Here is a 21,236-nt window from a genome sequence, read left to right as displayed (position 1 = left end):
TATTTGTAGGGATCTGCAGGCACTGGAGGCCCCCCTGGCTTGTTAGGTCCACCTGGTTCCCCAGGACCACAAGGCAGTACTGGTCCACCTGGTATTCGAGGGCAGCCGGTAATGATGTATTTTTTTTTTCTGTCAAATCGATATGTAGCAAATGTGTTATTCTATGAAACTAAAACATCAGTTAGTAGTGAAGTGCCTTTTGAGTATGCTGAGAATGAGATCTTGTAAGTCTTCTGTGAGTTTGAAATAATTTTATTGCTTTCTTAGAAGAGTGAGTGAAGAAGAGTGTCTACTTCTATTTCATAGCATAATCCAAAATGAATGAATGACATGCACAGTTTTAACTTCATGTGTGTTAATTGTGTGCTTGCTTTCAGGGAGACCCTGGTGTTCCAGGTTTCAAGGGAGAGGCAGGACCCAAAGGTGAACCAGTAAGTCTCCATATGCTTTTTAAGATGGAAAGGAATCCTGAAGGCTTGTATGCATGTTTTGAATAGACTTAAAATTTTTAAGATATTTCAGATTGTTACTTTTGTTTATCAAATAATTATTATTATGGAAGACAGCCGCAGTGAACTTAGCTAGACAGTATATAGACTGAATGGCAAAACTGTTCCTTTGATGTTATAAATCACCTATCCTGCATGGGCCTTATAAGCCTGAAAGAACTCAGAAACCAATTAGTACATTTTCTCAAGTTTCTATAGCACTCAGAGTGACTTTACTTTGATTCCTTCATCTCAGGAAAAATGGATCCTACATGTTTCTAGGCATTTAAAGTCACTCAGAACTGTGTCCCAATCATAAGAACAGAATCTTTTTAAAAACTATACGTTTAATATATCCTGTTCAGGTGTGTATATATATATAGAGAGCGAGAGATAGATATACATTTTAAAATTATAGATTTTTTTATAATTCTATGGCACAAATAACTGTTTATCCTATAGCTAATATTTGAGAAGTATTCTTTGGAAGCATAGCTAATTTCATGTTTTAGCTTTATGAATTTTGGGGAAAAAAAAGTAGTTCTACACAGTTGGGGTCAGTTTGGCTTGCCTATCTTTAGTTTTTCAGTAGTTTAAATGATCACAATAACTGACAGAATGGTTTGGATGCAATAACGGTCTCCTTACCATTGACTGGCTTCTCATATCTTTGAGAATTTCTTGAAGAATCTCACTGAATTTTAGCTCTGTGTTATGTTCAATTTATCATAATGAATAAAATTCTGTAGTAGTGAGTCTGAACAAATAGGTGTTTTAAATAACCACCATAGAGCCAAACTATACAGTTGGAATTAATTCATATTGCCCTTCTTACTGAGGTATTTGTTTATAAATACAGAAAGAGAAAAGCTAATTTCAAAATTCTGTGTTTTTTAACCAATTCAAAATTGAACTACATTTTCTTTCCTCCTTCATTTGGAGAAATGTTTGATATTTAGAAGATAGTCTGTTTCAATATGCTTGAGGAGTGGTAAGCTTAACAAGGAATTTTTATGAAATTTAACTTTCAATAGGGCCCACAAGGTCCCCAGGGTCCCATTGGCCCCATGGGTGAAGAAGGGAAAAGAGGCCCTCGAGGTGATCCCGGATCAGTGGGTCCACCAGGTCCTGTTGGAGAGAGGGTAAGTGATCCAGAAGGGTAATGTCTTGTGAGAGTTGAAAAATCCTCATCATGACCTAACCACAAATTTTCTTACATTTTTTATGTGGGATTGTGAGTGTGGTCAGACTTCATTTTCCTAACAGTATCATATAATGGCTATAACTTGATTCTGTACCAGATTAGTGACTTCAGGGTGCTGTCTTCTGTGATAGACTGTAATCTTTTTGAATACTACGTTCTGAAGCTTGGGATCTAAAAAATATGGCATGATAATTTTGAATTGATCTTACTTCTGATTATTATTTTATGGGGAAAGAAATCTGTGACACTGCATTACTTTAGCAGTTGATATATTAATACATGTATTCAATGCACAGTATAACATGGTAGCAAATAATCTTGTATCTATGACTTTTCCCAGGGTGCTCCTGGGAACCGTGGATTTCCAGGTTCTGATGGCTTGCCTGGACCAAAGGTAAATGAAATGTTTTCATATATATATATATATATATATATGAAGTGTGGCATTGAAAACATATACTTCTGGGCAAATGGGCAGATCCTTAAAATCACCAGAAGTAGACTGAAAAGGAATTGAAAAATGTCAAAAAATGGTCAGAAATTTTTCAGACTAAAATTTCATGGGAAGAAATGACTTTCAATTCCTGTGATGTTCAGCTTTCATTTTATGTGCCCATGTTATTGGTCTGTCAAACTAATAAGAAAATAGATAAGAGAAACTAACCTGTTTGTAATAGTTTGTTGTCATATACATAGTTCTATAATATGCAGCTATTTGGAAAATTGCCTTTTTTGGTGTTTCTTCATATTCCAACTTGTCTCTTGAACAGATAGTTTTATCTGTCTTTGGCTTTCTAAAGTGCTACAAAACTTGTAGGGAAGTGTCTCATTATATGTTTTTTTAGTGTTTCTCATAATTCCTGACTTGGTAAAAATACAGAGATTATAATGTCATTGTATAAACTTGCTTTATGGAAGAGGCAACTTTTAATAGTAATTTGGAAAGCAGCAGTAGTAATAAAGAATTGATGTTTTGGAACTCTGTTCACAAAAATATGTCCCAAACTTGAAGATATTTATTTTGATTAGCTTTCTCACTGTGACTGTTCTGTGTGTTAATTATTAGTCTATTGATATCACTGTAGGGTGCCCAAGGAGAGCGTGGTCCAGCAGGTTCTTCTGGTCCTAAAGGAGGTCAGGGAGATCCTGGGCGTCCTGGTGAGCCTGGACTTCCAGGTGCAAGGGTAAGTAACTCACAGCAGTACATTAGAAACCATGACATATGTCATCTTCAAAAGGTGAGAGTACACTTTACAAAATTAAGTAGCTGCTCTTACAAGGATGGACCTATTTCAGTGGGACAATGTAAAAGCAAAAGGGCAGAATACCTGTCTTTTTTTTTTTGTCTCTGCTGAAGTTGAATGGCACAGGTTCCATTTGTCTCTGAAAGAGGATGATAGCTGATTTAGACTGGCTAATGCAGCTGAAAGATGTGACACTGTGCAAAGTGCAAGAGGTGGAAAATCAACAAAAGGGGGAATAGGAAAGGGAAGATGGAGAGGGATGAAGCTGTAAAGTATTTTAAAGATAATGATAAGAACCTTGGATATGGGGAAGAAATTGTGTGAAGAATATCTTGGTATTTTTATCACGGTAGTAACTGAGCATATCTTCTGGGTTTATTTACATTTTTCTTGTATTTCTCTTATATTGTTATAGAATTATATGCACAATTTAACACCAGTATTATTCCCATTTTTAGGGTTTGACAGGAAACCCAGGTGTTCAAGGCCCTGAAGGAAAACTTGGCCCCTTGGTAAGTGGCAGTAGGTTGTTTCAGCTGATGCCACAGATGCTTGGACATTCCATCTTATTGAAATTACTTCTATTAACCCCATTTTTCTTGATTTCTAGAAGTTCACCTTCTCTTTTAAGTGTTGAACTTGGATTCCTAACTCAAGATGTAGTGTGATCAATGTTCCTATCATTTTGTCTATTGTTTAGGGCAGCGTCTGTTGTTTAGCAGCTGCTGCAGTGTTTTCTACGTGTCTCTTTTTTGGGAACAATAAAATACTTACAATGGCTCAGTGTTAATAATTAGATCATATTTGTTTAGCTCCACCTGTCTGCCCGTAGCTCTGTTTCAGATACACTTCAATAATTGTAGCACAAAACTAGTATTATTCTGTATATGTAAACTGTATAAGATAACAAAGAGTAAAGTATTTGGTTATCTTCACCAACTTTTTTTTTCTCTGTAGGGTGGCCCTGGAGAGGATGGACGTCCTGGTCCTGCAGGTTCAATAGGAATCAGAGGTCAGCCAGGCGGGATGGGCCTTTCTGGGCCAAAGGGTAGTAGTGTGAGTATGACACCTAGAACCCAAGATCTGTTTAACTTTAAACATTAGCATGCTTATTAACGGCTGAGAACAATATGTAAAAATAATCATTTTTCTTCCTGTGAATTATAGGGTGACCCTGGTAAACCCGGAGAAGCAGGAAATGCTGGTGTCCCGGGACAAAGAGTGAGTGTGACTGTTATCATTTCAAGTGATTACACAAAGTATGCATTTCTGTTATGTATGTTCACAACACAAAGCTTTTTCCTCTATCATTTTTATTTAGGGAGCTCCTGGCAAAGATGGTGAAGTCGGTCCATCTGGTCCTGTTGGCCCACCAGTAAGTCAGCTTTTTCAACACTGTCTACTTACCTTCCTGTCCCTCCATCCGTTCCTTGATCTTTCTGCCTTCACATTTTTTTTGCTTTTTTTTTGGTCTTCACGCCAGCTGTTGATTTCAAATAAGAATTACAGTAACACTAAAAGAATTACTGGAAAAATGGGAAATTTTATATTTAAACACATATGTATTGGTAATACAAGTTCTTTTATGGCAATTATAAAATAAAAAATAAAAAAAGCCCACAAAGCAAAACAATGCAAAGGGCAAATTTTTTTCATAGTTCATTTCTCTAGCTTCCTTGGTTTTAGTGGAACTCAATGTCTTACCATTAGCAAAGAATTTTGGGTGAGAATCTTAAATACAGAGTAAGATACATCTTATCTCCTTATTTTTGACATGATATATTTGGTCTGGTGTAAGTAAATATGTACAATAAACAATTACATAATTGAAAAAATGAATATTCAGAGAGAAGGAAAATTCCTTTACTTCTCCTCTAATATACACTTATTCCTTTTGTGCAGGGTCTTGCAGGAGAAAGAGGAGAACAAGGTCCTCCAGGTCCTACAGGGTTTCAGGTTTGTGCATTACTTCTTCTATGAGAAAAAGTAAACAGCCAAATTAATCAAATTAAGTTAGGAATTCAGTCAAGAGATGTTTAACAAAACAGAGCTTGAGAATTGATGGCAATAATATGTAGAATAATTACATAGCTTTCATATCAGCTGTACAGTAAACTTGGAAAACGGAAAAGGCTTAAGTGGCAGTTCTGTATCCACTGAGAAAACCTTTTCTATTTTTCAATTGGAGATTTTCCAAAGATTTTCCAAATAGGGAGCAAAAGGATTGTTTTGATAATGAAGTATTAAGTCAATCTATTTATAGGTAATGTTACTTTTTGGGATCATCATGCATATGTCTGACAAATGTTAAAGAACTGCGATTTCATTTAGAGTGGGAAAATACACTGCAGTATTCATGTAACCATTTTTCTTAGGGATTTCTGAGGGCATAATCTTGTACTGTATACAATATATTCATATTACTAGTGTCTTAAAACTGACTTTAAATAACTTTTCATATTTTATTAAAACCACATTTTATTTTTACATATCTTTACAGGGCTTACCTGGGCCGCCAGGTCCTCCAGGTGAAGGAGGAAAGCCAGGTGATCAGGTAATTTCTGTATAATTTTACAAGAAATCACTTTGTAAGGTAGATTTATCTTTTCTCCTCTTTGTAATTTAATTTCCCACTCTGTTTCAAAATATTTACCAATGTAGTCTATAAGCTGTCTATAAGGACTGCTTTTGGATAAAATAATTACTAGAATATGTCTATCTTATTGTTCTTGGTTGGAAATTCTTCTCTTGTTCTGCACAGATAGTATTCAGAACTAGTCATTTACACTCACAGTACTTTGGAAATGAAAATGATTATCTGTAATTTTCACAGCTATTAGGCTATAAATATGCTTTCATCCTAATCATGAGCTCTCTTCTGCATAGGGTGTTCCTGGAGACCCTGGAGTTGTTGGTCCCTTGGGCCCCAGGGTAAGTATTTTCCTTCACAAGTATTCATAACAGTTTTCTGAGATTGAAAGTTGATTCACTGTGAACTTTGACAGCCAAAATGAGCGTTTTTCCTTTGTTGCCCCCAATAAAATATTTGTAAGCATGGATATGTTTAAAGGTGGTGTGTTTTCTATGAAACTGACCACCCTTAATGGTTCCATAGCTCATGAAGTAGTGTTAATCAATATCTGCTAAGTGAACAGATACAACTATGTGAACTAAATGGTTTACAGTCTGTGAAAAGACTGTCTATTTTGCTGAGCATTGTTCTGTATTGCCTGCTTTTAACAATAAAAACATAATGTTTTTTGTTCAATCATTTCTCCTACGTAGGTTGCTCTGAGTGAAATGCTTCCTATTTATTTCTGTAGGTAGTACAGTAGATAGAAAATTCATAGCAACACTATTTGAAAAGGGCAAGTTCTCAGCTACAAAATACCATTTTTCAACATAGTCACCATTAGCTATACGTTTTCACCAGCACTTAACAAAAGCCTTTATGCAGTGCGCATAAAAATCTGTATCAGCAGAGGTGATCCACTGTTTCATAGCTGTATGGTGGCATTGCTGCTAGGAATATGTTGCCTGTGACATCCATCTTTCCTGACAAATGGAAGTCAGAGGGCACCAGATCATGTGGTGGGTGACAAATGGAAGTCAGAGGGCACCAGATCATGTGGTGGGTGTAGTAGAACAGCCCAGCCAAGACTGGCAGTGTGCTCCACAGTCTTTGTGCTGGTACAGAGCCTGGCATTATCAGTTTATAAGAGAAAAGTTATCTTTTCAGACCTGACTCTGAAAGTTTGAGCCTTCAGTTTAATCAGTATCATAATGTAGTGGTCAGAGTTGATGGAGTGTTAGTGTTCCAGAAAACCAGAAGAATCTCCTTTCTTATTCCAAAAGACAGTGCACATCACTTCAGCCACTGAGGGCTGCATCTTGAATTTATTATTCAATGGGGAATTCATGTCATCACTCCATGGACTGCTGTTTTGACTCTGGCAAATAGTGGTGACATGACATCTCATCAGCAGTGATAATGTGATCCAGGAAACTGTCACCATCAGTTTCTTATTGATTCAGTGAGTCCTGACAAAATTTCATATGACATTCCTGTTGTTCCTGTGTCAGTGTTTGTGGGAACCACCTGACACAAACTTTGTGATATTCCAGTGTTACCGGCATTGTTTCAATGCATTGAAGCTGATGTTCAGCTCTGTACTATACAGTTCCCTGGTCATAATCCTCTGATTGACACAGATTAAGATGCTCATGTCTTGACGTGACTGTGAGAGTGCATGGCTGTTCAGAACATGGCTTATCTTTCACATCACTGTTGTCCCTGCGGAAACGCAGTGCCCACGTTCATTGTTTGGTTTCTACAGGCATTCAGGAAGCATCAATAAATGTCACTGGGTGCCCTTTTTTCTACATGGAGGAATTCAGTGATACACCTTTACTTCATCTGCTCTTTCACGTCAGACTGTCCCTCTGCTGCCATCTGTCACATGGCAACAAAATGTAATTGAATATTGGCAGGAAGGTTCAACCTCTCCTGCTATGCCACCAACATCCACCTCTGACACTGTAGGCCAGCGTAATGAAATAGGAGGCATTACTTTTGAAGCAGCCCTTGTAGAATTAGTTCAGTGGCTCTTTTTTTTAAATAGTAGTTTTGTGCTCATATTGTACTTGGGGTTTTTGCTACCAGAATTGTGCCCTGACTAGTAAATAAATGATAGTTATCTATTTTATAGGGAGAACGTGGCAATCCAGGGGAACGGGGAGAGCCAGGTGCATCAGGACTTCCAGGTGAAAAGGGTATGGCTGGAGGACATGGTCCTGATGGTCCAAAGGTAAGCTACAGTGAGATTTGTGTTGCTGCAGTGATGTCTTGTGTAACTGTTGTTCACAAGAGCATCAGAGAGATCTTTATTGTGTATACTTCTCTGTAGATCAGGGCAAAACCATTTCTAAACTAAAAAAAAAATGTCTAACTCTCTCTGTTCTACGTACTATGTCAGTTTACATTAAGAGACTTGGCAGTGTTGAGCGTTGAAAAGTAAATACTGAAAATTGTACATCTTTCCTCCACCTGCAATTGATTTAATTGGGCCTTGGAAGATCACACCAGTTATGTGAGATATGTAGTAGATACGAGCTGTGAGAAACAAAGCGTAAATAAAACATCTCTGCCCCTTGCTGCTGCTTCTACCTGCTGCTGCTTTGTATGAGACATCAGGGGCAAGGCAGAGAGAAGCTCAAGCTCATTTTTTTTTTGTCTGTTCTGTCCACCAGTATGTACTGGCACGATTACATTCTAATGCATTTGGAAGGACTGTGGTATTACAGCTGAATTCCCTGAGGAGCACAATGGGAAATGAGAAGTATTTGGACGTGAATAAGTTCCAAATTTAAAGAAAATTATTACTTAAAACTCTACCCTAGAGACATCAACACAGGCACTGTGTTCTGCAGCCTAGAGACAAAGATACTTCTCAGATGAATAGATAATAACTTGCACTTTATTCATTTCAGGGAAGCCCAGGCCCTAGTGGGACACCTGGTGATCCAGGCCCACCAGGTCTTCAAGGTATGCCTGGAGAAAGAGGGATTGCTGGAACTCCTGGTCCGAAGGGTGACAGAGTAAGTATTTCTGCTGTGCCAAGTAGAATCACCTGTCTCTTACGATTGCATTTGTGCAATACTGTGAACTATTCAGCATTCAGTGTCATAACAGACTTTCTGTTGTTTTTTTTTTTGTAGGGCGGTATAGGTGAGAAAGGTGCTGAAGGTACTGCTGGCAATGATGGGGCAAGAGTAAGTAAATCTTGTAACTCTTCTAATATCTGCTCTCCATGCAACAGATTTCTTACTGTGTTAGGGTTGCTCAGGTCAGAGTTAAACTGTGTTCAACTTGGAGACGTGATGAGTTGATGCATTTCCACTGATGCTTCAAATCTGGTCAAGTTTTGCAAGACAACTGTGCACAGTGTTCTTGTATGTCTGTTTCAAGCTCATGTTTTTTTACAGGAGATAACTGGAGTTAAGATTTTAATGGTGAAGATTCCCAGAAGTAATGCATTGATTTGAGATTTTACTTACACAGGGAAGTAAAAGGGTTAGTGCTGTAGGATCTTCAAATATAGTTGAGCAATTGGGATGGAGAGATAAGAACTTATTTGCCTAACTACCCCATGAAGAGAGAAAGTACACTTTAGAGGAGTGTGCAGTATGTATATGAATCATCCAAAGTAATGATACATGCTTTTAAATTGAAGTGTGAACAACTAGCATAAGAGATATTGAGGTATTCTGAGTTAAGTACATAAAAAATGACTTAATTTCTTCCTGAGAATGCAAAATAAAGCCAGGGCTGTTATTCATTTATTTTTTTTTATCATTGACCTTATTCATAATGCTGCAATGGAGAAGTTGAACTTAGTAGAGAAACAGAATGAAGGTTAGCAAGACGAGATTGAGATACGGAACTTTGGTCACTGTGAAAGGAAATGCAAGTATATTTTAGATACAGAAGACCCAGTAAGTTTTCAGACATAAAGAATAATTGAAAGGAAAGAAGAAATAATGGAAATAGTATAATATCAGAGGTTTTGAAATAATTATTTTGAAGCATCACTTTTCTAACTTCCTTCTTAATTTGTTCAAAAGGGTCTTCCTGGTCCGATAGGCCCAATGGGTCCAGCAGGGGCCACTGGAGAAAAGGTAAACAGATTTTTATGCCGTTCCCTACTCAAGTTTCTTAGTATCAATGTGTTTTATTGGCACTTTTGCTGCTCATCAGATAAGTTACTTGGAACTAACTTCAAATTTTATTTTAAGGGTGAACCAGGCCCTCGAGGTCTAGTTGGTCCTCCTGGTTCTCGTGGAAACCCTGTGAGTAAATGTTTGTTTTTTACCCTACATGAATTAACAAATATTACAAATATTTACCTCTGATCCAAGCTTTTGTATCATTTGCTTGTATAGTTTCCTGTTTGTCTCTCTTTTTCTTCTCGTAGCCAAAACGTGTAGTTCCTGTCTTGATATTGTGCACTTGCAAAAGTGCTGCCAGATCTTGTTTCTCTGTCTTGTTTTAGGGTGATCTTTACTTAGAGTTACCCTCATTTACCTGAATTCTGAAAGAATAACACCACTTTTACTTTAAGTTTGTTTGTAAGTGTGCCTGTTCCAGATATTACTGCATCCATAATATTATTTAGAAGGACAAAGCACAGAGATATATCTTGATTCATCTAAATGTGTTAATTCTTTCCAACTCTTCTTACTTCTATTTGTGATTTTAGAGATCTTGATAGTTGGCTTGGATGTCTGAGGAGTTAGAAGCTCAGCCCTTCTAGATTCTTCATACCAATTGGAATTGATTATGTCTTTGTCATAAATTAGAACTATCTCAGTTCTAGTATAAAGTGAAACAGCTTCCAGCACCCTAGGGAATGCTGGAGCTTGGCAGCCTTCAACTCCTCCCTTTCCAAACAAATGTTATGAGAAAAGCTTAGTTTGCAGCCCATCTGATCTTGTTGAAGAATACATCTTTGAATTATTGGTAGGTTTTTTTTCCCCAGATGTATCCGATCAGAATGGTAGGTTCTTTAGAATGTGTATTATTAGCTAATCCTGCTACTACTGGAAGTGGCTGTGAGCAGAATTCTTCCTATTGTTCTACTGTTAGCATATGTCTTTTGTTTCTAAATTGCAAAAGTTTATGTAGTTGTAACCACATGGCAGGCCTTAGCATCGTAGTTAACATCTTTTGTTATTAAATGAATATAATCACACAATAGTAAATAGTTAGCTTATTTTCTTATTTACCTACAAAAATTACTGTATATAGACAAAGTATTTTTTTTTCACATGCAATTGCTTGTATTTTTTTTCTGTCCAGGGTTCCCGAGGAGAAAATGGCCCAACAGGTGCCGTTGGTTTTGCTGGTCCCCCGGTATGTGTTTTGTAACACTAATGAATTTCTTTTAGTCGTGCTTTGACTGATTTAGTTTCCTTCATTATGAATAATACTGCAATGTTTTGGAACGTGAGTCACATATTTGTTGGAAAATATCTGCTTCTTTTTCCCATCACTATACAAAGTAGTGAAAAGGGCCAATGAATACCCTAGACACTTGGAAAATAGTTCTGTTGATACAATTATGTAATGTTTCACCAAACTTCATATCTTCATGAATATACTAAGTTGTTCCTTTGGGATTAAAGTGAAGCAAATTGTAAAGTGTCATCTACTGAAGGTAGCGAAGTTTTCCTCTATGGCTAGTGGAGGGTGGTATGAATTGATGGAATAAATAGAAAATTTGTGAGATTTTCAGTGAGTACCCCAAACCTTCCCTCACAAGGAATGAGGTGCCTGCTTTCCCTGATGGGAAGAAAAGACCGGAAAATAAAAACTTTGGTTCAGTTTCTTTTAGCTATGTAACAGGTGGTGAGGAAAGTACAAAATCTAAAGAAACAAAAAATATGAATTAGAAAATATTTTTAATGTGAATACTGACTTCACTGACTTTTCAGAAGACCATGTCTGTCATCTTCTGCAGACTGTGATGAATGGTTACATTTCCCTTGAATTTACCTACTGAACAAATGCACTGTTTGGTGGGCTGATTTGTTTTTCTGTTATATTTTGCCTTCTTCATGTTCTCTGCAAGGTAACTTATTAGGTTAGAGGGATGTGGCATTCTCTGATCTGGAGTCTTTCCTATGTGATTTCTTACAGGGCCCTGATGGTCAGCCAGGTGTGAAAGGTGAACCTGGGGAACCTGGACAGAAAGGAGATGCTGGATCTCCAGGACCACAGGGGCTTGCTGGATCTCCTGGTCCACCAGTAAGTGCAAATAAATCCACTGAGAATAGTGGCATAGATTGATCCTGCTTCATTTGAATGTTCCCTATCACCCCCTCTCTTTCTCCTTTCCTCTTAGGGTCCTTCAGGTGTTCCTGGTCTGAAAGGTGGCCGAGGAACTCAGGGTCCCCCTGTAAGTAGATTGTTTTGTGAGGTGATTGTAGACAATGTAATACTACAACTTTATGCAATACGTGTGCCATTGCACATCTCAGCTCGTATTTTGCAGTTTCACTAAGAACTCTTCAGGTAACATTAGTGCTTTTCTATTTCTTTTAGTTAAGTTGATGTTAAAATACTTTTTAGGGTGCTACTGGATTCCCAGGATCTGCTGGCAGAGTTGGACCTCCTGGACCTACTGTAAGTCAACTGTCATTTTAGTAATAGGTGTATTTTATAACCCAGTCATTGAAAACTTGAATAAGATAGGAAGCATGAAGCAACGCTTATCATGTGATGATATGGAAGAGAGCAGTTCAACAACACTGGCTTCTGTGACTGTATTTACAGCCTACTTTATTAAACAAAACTCACTAATCTTGCAGTGATCTCATATCCAAATTAGGTAGGCTTTGAGTTAAGTTCTCAAACTACTCTGCTGAGTTAACAAAATGACAATTTTATCTTGCCACGCCTTTTTGATTTTCTTTTTTTCTCTTCAGTGGTGACTGAGATTAGGAGAGTTTGTAGAAAAGAGAGGCCTCTACTAGTTTGTCTCATCAGTGAGTTACTCATGAGCTCCATTAAAATTAAACATAAACAAAAGCCACAATCTGTCACATCTAAACATTTTTAGAAATTCTCTAGTGAAAAGAAAACTTAGCTGTGGATCAACAATTGAAGATTCAACTTCATAGAGAAATTTTTGTACGAAGTAAATTGCAGTCATGGTAAGTTTTATCTAAAGGTGAAGTTTATGGAAAACACACTATGAATGTGAAGTCCTTTCAAGATACTTGAGAAGTGGGGTCAGTGACAACACTCCTTTAGACCATGTGAATGAAAACACTGAATATCAACTTGTGCTTGATAGTGGCAAGAACAGCCAAAGCATGTTTTAACAGTAGTTGTATAGTAGAAGTTAAAGAAACAAAATGTGTCTTTTAAAGGAGGGATTGGAATTGTGATGGAATGAGGAAGAAGGCTAGATAGAGCTTGGATGTAATTTTAAAATCCTGGGAGTCCAGCACTGCTGTAAATGGAATTATACTACCTCTGGGCTGTGTCACATTGTTCCTCCCTGAGTATTTATAATTAATTAAAAATTTTTATTTGTGTTTATTTGTCCTGATTAGAAAAATGTCAATTGTAAGAAAGTTCTAAAATCTCTTTAGGGAGCTCCAGGGCCTGCTGGGCCTATTGGTGAGCCAGGAAAAGAAGGTCCCCCAGGTCTCCGTGGTGATCCTGGTTCTCATGGTCGCGTGGGTGATCGAGGACCAGCTGGGCCACCTGGTGGTCCTGGAGACAAGGGTGATGCAGGGGAAGATGGGCAGCCGGTATGTCCTTGTTCATGTCATTACTTCTTCCAAGACTAACTAAGTTTGGTCTTGTTATATTATTGCTACAGAAATGATGGTAACATCCTTTTATCCCCTGTGGATTTCAGGGACCAGATGGCCCCCCAGGACCTGCAGGAACCACTGGTCAAAGAGGTATTGTTGGTATGCCAGGACAGCGAGGGGAAAGAGGCATGCCAGGACTGCCAGGTCCTGCAGTAAGTAACAGCCAAACAGATTTGCCAACCTTGGATATTCTCATTTTCTTTGTGGAACTGAGAGCACAGTGCACCATAATGTGAAGAGAAAATTGGAAAACAAATTCCTGGAGTGAACATAGAGAGAATAGTGAATTAACTAAATCTCATTAAAGTGCATGGGGTGGAAGATTTCTGATTTACTGGATGACCTGAACCTCAGTTAAGAGTAAGTTACGTGCTAAGGCATCTGGCTAAAATGTTCTTATTTGACTTGAAACTAGATGTTTGAAAAAAACACCCCAGAGGGGCGTTCAATTAGGTGCTTGCAAATCACATGAATGTAAGTGTTCTGTAACTGCAATTTCATAAATTGTACCATTTGTACTCTTTACTTCACTGTAGTATTTAGAAGTATTTCTTAGAAAGGCTAGTTATCCAAGGGACAAATACATTAAATAAAGTATCAATAAAAAAAGATAGTGTAGAAGTTCTGTCACTAGTACTGGATCCATAAGGTTGCTTCATAATTTTGACACAGGAATTATTCCTGGCTGAAAAAATATATTGTTGTTAATGACTTCAAAGTGCATTATGTTTTCCCACGGTTGGGAAGACCTTGTCAACTGGGGATAAGGCCATCAGACATCAACAGAAGAAGTATGTACTAGTGAGCTGCTACTAGACAGATTGGAGTGAAGCTTTTAGTCAATACAAGTATATTAAGAAGTGACTAACACAAATTGCTTAAAAACATGAAGTATATTATTATTATTAAAAATCTAACAGCATATACAATAATGCAATGGAAAGCACAGCAGTAATAGCAGAATGGTAAAGTCCCAAGCTTCATTAGTTAAAAATATACCCTAACACAGTAGCTATGGGCATAGAAATGAATGAAAGAATCTGTTTACCTTTGGAAGGCTGCAGTTATGCAGGGATCTCCAGTAAGATCCTCTCACCTCCACTGCCAACCCTTAAATGAGGGTTGGGAAGGAATGGCTCCACCCCTTCCAGTCACTCAGGTGCATTGTGTTCACCTGAGCTCCCCTGAGTTGGCCCTGCCTTCCCACCAGGTGCTCAATCACTGCTTAAAGCTGTGACTTAACATTTCCATTACAAAAACTTTCCTTGATGTTCAGTTTTGGGAAGACAAACATGTTGAGGATACTTATAGATACAGGAACAGTGTTTTTTAGGCTTTAATTTTTTTGTGTGTGCTTTCTTCTTTCAATGATTAAAACGTTGATGTAAGATTTCTCATCTCTTATAGGGTACTCCAGGAAAACAAGGTCCTACAGGGCCACCAGGTGATAAAGGTCCTCCAGGACCTATAGGCCAGTCAGGTGCCACCGGACCTGTCGGGGAAGCTGGTCCAGAAGTAAGTATTACTGCCTAGCAATACATAGGGAAAAAAAAAAAAAAACAACAACAGAAGGGCAACATTCTAGTTCTTCCTGTAAAAATGTGAGATTATGGAGCTAATCAATGGCCATATATGTTTTGTAACTCTAGGGACCTGCTGGTAATGATGGGACTCCAGGACGGGATGGAGCTGTTGGAGAACGTGTAAGAATAAGTTGTTTTCTTAAATCTGTAAATCTCTGTTTTATTGTTATTTTTTTTAATGGATTTGTTTTCTTCATTCAGTTAACTGGAATGAAGAACTTGCTTTCAAAGCATATTACAGCTTTGAGTAAGAAGAATCTCTCAAAATTGATGAAACCTGACTAAGAACACCTATCCTCACGAACTCAGACTTGAGTTCTTATGGAATTAATATCTTTATAGATTGGAATTGTGAGAAAATAGATTAGTAATGTTAATGTCTTATAGCTTAGAGGAAAATACGTTAAGAATGCTAACATTTGATCTGCTTTTGTTCCCTTCAGATAATACTGAAATTATGTTTTGCAGGGTGATCGTGGTGAACCTGGCCCTGCAGGCTTACCAGGTTCTCCAGGTGGTCCTGGAACTCCAGGTCCTGTCGGCCCTCCAGGAGATGCAGGTCAAAGAGGTGAAACTGTAAGTGTGACTTGTTTGTTTTGTTTTTAAGAATTTATTTAAATGTGTAGGTATGCATACATGTGTGTATATAGTATTGTGTCTACTTTTGTGGATGAATTCATATGTCTTCTCTGTCCGATCTTTGTAGGGTTCTCGAGGGCCAATGGGCCCCCCAGGCCGTGCAGGAAAAAGAGGTTTGCCTGTAAGTTTTCAACAGTCTCTATGATTTTATCTGAGATACTTTCAATGGGAAAGTGCATAAGAAACAGAGCCCAAATCAGAATACTGAGCAAAGCTTCAAAATTAAGTGTATTGAGTTCCAGATGCTTTGGAAGTCTTTTTATTTGGAGCATGATGCTGTCCAGAGAATGGTAGACCTGAGTTAGTAATTGGCTATGATCTGTCTGACAATTCAAATTAGGAGTGAAGAAATGAATGCTAAAGAAAAAGGCAGATTGTTAGATCAAAATGGCAGACATATAGAAGACAAAAATAATCACCTGTTCCCATAATGCTGCCTTATTCAGCTTAGAAGATTCTGAATTCAATCCAATAGAAAAGCAAACAAACCCCATCTTTGTGTTACATAATTCTTTTATAACCCAATATTGAGAAAAAAAAAAAGAGTTGCAAACTTGGGAAATTCAAAGAATGTTGTTCAGAGCCTAAGCAGTCATATGAGTGAAAGGAAATGTTTATTGAGTAGCTAGTGATAATGATGCAATTGATAAACTATCTAGTATTTGGCACTGAGAAATTTAGCATTAAACTTGTGATAAGAAATATAGAACTGAGAGCAGAAGCCATTTTTTTTTCAGTGATTCTTGAATTAGTATAGAACGTTTCAATCTATCTAAACTGACGAGAATGAAATTGACAGGAAGAGCACCCAGCCATTTGTACTGCGGAGCCCAAACACTGTTGCCTGCAGTTAGGGAACATAACTTCAGTTGTACTTTAGTCATAATGAAGGCAAGAGGAGCTTCAAGAATTCAAACTGCAACACTAAGGCTTTTTGTTTATTGTTACAAGCCTGTGAAAAGTTTGTAATGCTTCAATCCAGCCTGTGGAAATCATTTCCCATAGCCAGTGTAAGACAAAAATGTTTCTCAGTGCTAATTTCTTTATGTAACTTATTTAGTATAATTATTACAGGTTTGTTTGTTTGTTTACTGTATTATGAAGGTAAATAGACTAAGCTTATTGCACTCATAATTAAGTATAACACAGTTATAAGTAATTGTTTGCTTATGCTTTGGCAAAAATTACAATTCCCAGAGCTACCTCAACATCATATTCTTTTAACTCGAGAAGTGAAGGAGGTCTGAATGCAGCAGCATGTGAAAGAAAATGAGTCTTTTGTCTTTTTTCCCCCCCAGTTTGGCATTTTACATATAATTCCTGATTCTTACAGGGTCCCCAAGGGCCTCGTGGTGACAAAGGTGACAATGGGGATCGAGGTGACAGGGGCCAGAAAGGACACAGAGGTTTCACTGGGCTTCAAGGTCTTCCTGGTCCTCCTGTAAGCTGTTTTGTTTATACTATAATCATATTTCCTTGGCAGTTAAACTATACATTAGAAACATATTAAAGAACAGCAGCAATAAAAACTCACAAACCAAGAACAAAACCACAAGGGTTTTCTTTTCCCAGTAGGTATTTTTGAGTGGCCTGTCTGCCTGCACTTTCTAATATTTTTATTGCACTATGATAATACTACTTTTTAGTGAACTAAACCTTTGCTTTGTGAAAGCTGCACTCTCCTGTTAAGTTGGTAGCTTTGAGTAGAGTGTGGAATACTTTTTGCCAATGTATTTTAATAGTCAAGAAATCAAATCCAAAATCTCATGAGGACTATGACAGTCTCTTTTCTTTCTTGTACTTGTAAGAATTCATGAATTCAGTGGGAATTGATTGGAAATACAATGAATTTTTTTGACAGTTGGTCATTGATTCTGTGTGAGCTGGATGTTTTAACCAGTAGGCAAGGAGTCAATCAAAAAAAGCCCATCAAAACAAATAAACCACCACCTAAAGCATCTTTGGACTTCATAATAGCACTGATTCTAAATGACATGAATCAAGGCTGTTTGGCAGAAACAACTTTACTAGTACCTAAGCACCATTCTTGTATTCATTTGAATTGAGACTGCTGTTTTTACCATGTCTTTGTGATGAGAATGAGTAAAATGAAAACTAATCAGAAGAGGGAAAGGTACTTACCCTGTTCAAGTATATTATAAACTTTTTCACATTTGGATGTTTATATCACACAATAATTTTTAAAACTGAAAGAATGTGCTTTATAAATCCCAATGGTAATGATAATTTCTTCTGTTTAGGGCCCTATTGGTGAACAGGGCAGTCCTGGCATTCCAGGCCCATTCGGTCCTCGGGTGAGTATAAAGCTTCAATCTCGGATTTTTTCAGCAATTATATTTCTATTTGAGTTTTATTTTTAATTTACTAGCTTTTATTGATTTCAATACCGTGTGTTTATTAACATATCTTTTGCTAAGAGACATTACCTTGCTTAATAAATGAGGCTTAATATGAAATGTGGTCAGATGAATATAGCTAGTAAAAGAAAGTTAGGTGAAGATAGCTAGATGAAAAGTTCAGGATAACTAAAGATTTGCAGTCTCATTATACAGATACTTTGGCTACATCTGATGACACCTTTGTGGCAGTTCTACTTTTTGGACTTTCTTACACTGTAGGAGTATTATTTACCCTGGTAAAGGAGAAGTATAATACCTTGTTTATTTTCAAGTAACAAGATGTCTCTGAGTCTGTATGAATGTGGGCATACAGTAGCTACTTTTAACATGTAGCATTTGAAATTGGACTTGCTTCTGATTTCAGAAGAATGTTGAAACTGCCTTCCTAGCATTAGAAAAGAACAACAAGAATGATTTTTAAAGTTTGGTAAATATGCACAAGTAATTGTACAGCTTCCTGAATAGGCTTTTTTCAGTGGTGTCCAGTGACAAGTTGAGGGGCTACAGGTACAAACTGGAACACAAGTAGTTCCATATGAACATGAGGAAAAGCCTTTTACTTTGTGAGTTACAGAACACTGGAGCAGGCTGCTCAGAGAGGTTGTGGATTCTCCCGTTCTGGAGATATTCAAAACCTGCCCAGACACTTTCCTGAGTGTGACCTGCTGTGGGGAACGTGCTTTAGCAAGGTGTTGAACTGGGAGAGCTCCAGATATCCATTCTGATCCCTACAATCCTGGAATTCTGTGATTGTTTGTAGAAAGGTGGTTTTGTATAACTTTGCTATTAAATGCTAAAATAGAATCCTTCTTTCTCCACTTTTGTGTAGGGTCCTCCAGGTCCTGTTGGTCCTTCAGGCAAAGATGGAAGTCCTGGACCACTAGGGCCAATTGGGCCTCCTGGTGTTAGAGGAAGCGTAGGAGAAGCTGGGCCTGAGGTAAGTTGATGGAAGTGGAGGGGTTACTTTCAAATAATGAGATTTTTTTTTCATAGTACATCACAGCTCTTAATTAAAAATCTATGAGCTCAAGACAAATCAGAATACCAGATACAGTTTCTCCAACAGTTAACTGGTGTGACTGTGGATATCTCCTTCATTGCCTTTTGAACTGCTTGGTATCCCAGTCTTATTCACCAGGATTTCCAGCAGCATACTCTATCATGCGTTGCATTCGGGAAATTCTTCAGTCCAAAATCACAGCACAAGTACTGAGCTCAGCTGACCTTCAGTTTGAAGTTTAAAGCCATCAGCTATGAGCAACTAAAAAAAACCACTCTTGACTGTTTTGTGAAAGCCTTAAACTTTTCTAAATACACCAGGCATATTAGAAATGTATCAATTACTGATACTCTAATTTATAAAACGTGTTCTATCATCGCAAGAAGGATAGTTAGAAACTGGAGGGATTTGAGAAAGGGGTGACATGAATGATCACGTGAAGAATTAAAAAATGAATGTTCCTGAATTAATGAGCAAGGTAAGGCATTTTCAGCTTTTTTTTTTTCTCTCATACAGTAAACATTTATGGTGTTTCCCATCTTTATCGTGTAATAATGCTTATTGCATTTTTATTTCTACTAATTATCAGTATTTCAATTTCTGCAGAGGCATGAACAGTGAATGAATAGTCTATGTAGAATAAAATATTTATCCAAATATTTCTTTACTGTAATGAGACAATACTAGAATGTTTTCAGTTTTGCTTCTCATGTTGACTCATGTGCAACTAATAATTGGAACAAAAATAAATGCTAATTGTTTCATTTGAGAGAGGTGGCATATATTAGTTTGGCTGTATGCTCTGTCTTAATTTGGAACACTAGTTGTGAATTCTGAAGTAATTTATCTCAAAGGAAATGCCACATTCTAATATACTATCTCATGCACCAGATCATCAGACTTACAGTGTAAGTATACTGCAGGCTTTATGCTGCCAAAGTAGAGCTCTCAGAACATATAGGTTGGTAAATGAATAGGTACTGATGTTGCCAGATTTTCCCTCCAGTTTTTCTAATTGGAAGTGTGCCTGAGGTGACTCAAGGTAGGCAGAAATTTTAGATTGCTCCAAAAAAACTGCTTGCAGCTGTGTTGGAAATAAAGCTATTAGTTTTGGATTTGAGAACAAGGAGGGACAGATGACTTAAAAATAAAATAAAATGGAATCGAGAGGCTTTGATGACTTCTTCCAGCTGTTGTCTGAAAGCTAGATTGAGAAGAGGTTGAGCAAGATATTAAGAGAGACAGTGAAGACGTAAAGAAGAGTGAAGCTCTAATCTTAAGAGTACAGAACTAATCTCTATGTTCCTGGAAATGTAAAGTGTTTACCTGTATATTAATTTTTCCTGCATATCACAGTGAATGGCCCCAAAGTTTTGTTTTTCAGTGACTGGCTTCCTTATCATTTTACTTAGTATTTATATTTACTCTGTTGCTCCTCTATTGACATTTTTTGTTGTGTTTTACTTTAGGGCCCACCAGGTGATCCTGGCCCTCCTGGTCCCCCAGGCCCTCCAGGCCACCTCACTGCTGCTATTGGTGACATTATGGGACACTATGATGATGCCATGGCAGATCCTCTACCAGAGTTTACTGAAGATGAAGCAGCTCCTGATGACCACAATAAAACAGACCCAGGAGTCCATGCCACCCTGAAGTCACTGAGCAGCCAAATTGAGACTATGCGCAGCCCTGACGGCTCAAGGAAACACCCAGCACGGACTTGTGATGACCTGAAGTTGTGCCACCCATCCAAGAAGAGCGGTGAGTGTAAACACGCTATCTTCTCCATGTGCCATAAGAGTATGTCTTATTTCCAACATATCATGAAAAAACATGTAGTGCCAGTTCTGATTTTGATCTAATCCAGCATAAACACTAAGAACTCAAAAACTTCTCCCATACAGTAAGTTATTTCTTCTTGCCTACAAGATATATATTCTGATATACACCACGTTTATTTATTTGGTATCTAGAATTCATTAAGGTTGAAAAGGACCACTGAGATCCTCTAGTCTGAGCATCAGCCACTCACCATTATGCCCACTAACCATGTTCTTTAGTGCCACATCTCCACAGTGACTCTGCCATGTCCCTGGGCAGCCCATTCTAATGCCTCGACGCTTTTTCTGAGAAGAAATTCTTCCTGTATCCAACCTAAACACCCGTTGTGCAACTTAAGACCATTCCCCCTAGTCCTATTACTAGTAACATGGGAGAAGAGGCAGGCCCCTCCTCACCACAACCTCCTTTCATATTTGTACGTACTTTTACA

The 21,236-nt window shown here is 37.7% G+C and overlaps 1 protein-coding gene across 1 annotated transcript in view; it reads left to right on the top strand.

The window, feature by feature from the left end:
• COL5A2 (collagen type V alpha 2 chain) overlaps nucleotides 1–21,236 on the top strand; it is a 104,030-nt gene that overhangs the window by 77,378 nt on the left and 5,416 nt on the right. Inside the window, exons 21-51 of the mRNA XM_065750692.1 lie at nucleotides 10–108; nucleotides 378–431; nucleotides 1,523–1,630; nucleotides 2,033–2,086; nucleotides 2,778–2,876; nucleotides 3,395–3,448; nucleotides 3,894–3,992; nucleotides 4,104–4,157; nucleotides 4,258–4,311; nucleotides 4,839–4,892; nucleotides 5,437–5,490; nucleotides 5,823–5,867; nucleotides 7,646–7,744; nucleotides 8,427–8,534; nucleotides 8,655–8,708; nucleotides 9,561–9,614; nucleotides 9,732–9,785; nucleotides 10,795–10,848; nucleotides 11,635–11,742; nucleotides 11,840–11,893; nucleotides 12,067–12,120; nucleotides 13,095–13,256; nucleotides 13,367–13,474; nucleotides 14,730–14,837; nucleotides 14,972–15,025; nucleotides 15,374–15,481; nucleotides 15,612–15,665; nucleotides 16,878–16,985; nucleotides 17,806–17,859; nucleotides 18,794–18,901; nucleotides 20,434–20,725. Coding sequence (XP_065606764.1) covers nucleotides 10–108; nucleotides 378–431; nucleotides 1,523–1,630; nucleotides 2,033–2,086; nucleotides 2,778–2,876; nucleotides 3,395–3,448; nucleotides 3,894–3,992; nucleotides 4,104–4,157; nucleotides 4,258–4,311; nucleotides 4,839–4,892; nucleotides 5,437–5,490; nucleotides 5,823–5,867; nucleotides 7,646–7,744; nucleotides 8,427–8,534; nucleotides 8,655–8,708; nucleotides 9,561–9,614; nucleotides 9,732–9,785; nucleotides 10,795–10,848; nucleotides 11,635–11,742; nucleotides 11,840–11,893; nucleotides 12,067–12,120; nucleotides 13,095–13,256; nucleotides 13,367–13,474; nucleotides 14,730–14,837; nucleotides 14,972–15,025; nucleotides 15,374–15,481; nucleotides 15,612–15,665; nucleotides 16,878–16,985; nucleotides 17,806–17,859; nucleotides 18,794–18,901; nucleotides 20,434–20,725 — 2,623 coding nt within the window. The remainder of the gene's footprint in view (nucleotides 1–9; nucleotides 109–377; nucleotides 432–1,522; nucleotides 1,631–2,032; nucleotides 2,087–2,777; nucleotides 2,877–3,394; nucleotides 3,449–3,893; nucleotides 3,993–4,103; nucleotides 4,158–4,257; nucleotides 4,312–4,838; nucleotides 4,893–5,436; nucleotides 5,491–5,822; nucleotides 5,868–7,645; nucleotides 7,745–8,426; nucleotides 8,535–8,654; nucleotides 8,709–9,560; nucleotides 9,615–9,731; nucleotides 9,786–10,794; nucleotides 10,849–11,634; nucleotides 11,743–11,839; nucleotides 11,894–12,066; nucleotides 12,121–13,094; nucleotides 13,257–13,366; nucleotides 13,475–14,729; nucleotides 14,838–14,971; nucleotides 15,026–15,373; nucleotides 15,482–15,611; nucleotides 15,666–16,877; nucleotides 16,986–17,805; nucleotides 17,860–18,793; nucleotides 18,902–20,433; nucleotides 20,726–21,236) is intronic.

This window comes from Cyrtonyx montezumae, unplaced genomic scaffold (genome assembly GCF_038088225.1).
Source record: "Cyrtonyx montezumae isolate F1298 unplaced genomic scaffold, pur_monq_1.0 scaffold_7, whole genome shotgun sequence".
NCBI classification, from domain to species: Eukaryota; Metazoa; Chordata; class Aves; order Galliformes; family Odontophoridae; genus Cyrtonyx; species Cyrtonyx montezumae.
Note: the sequence above shows the minus strand (reverse complement) of the source record. Positions and strands in the feature narration are given on the sequence as shown.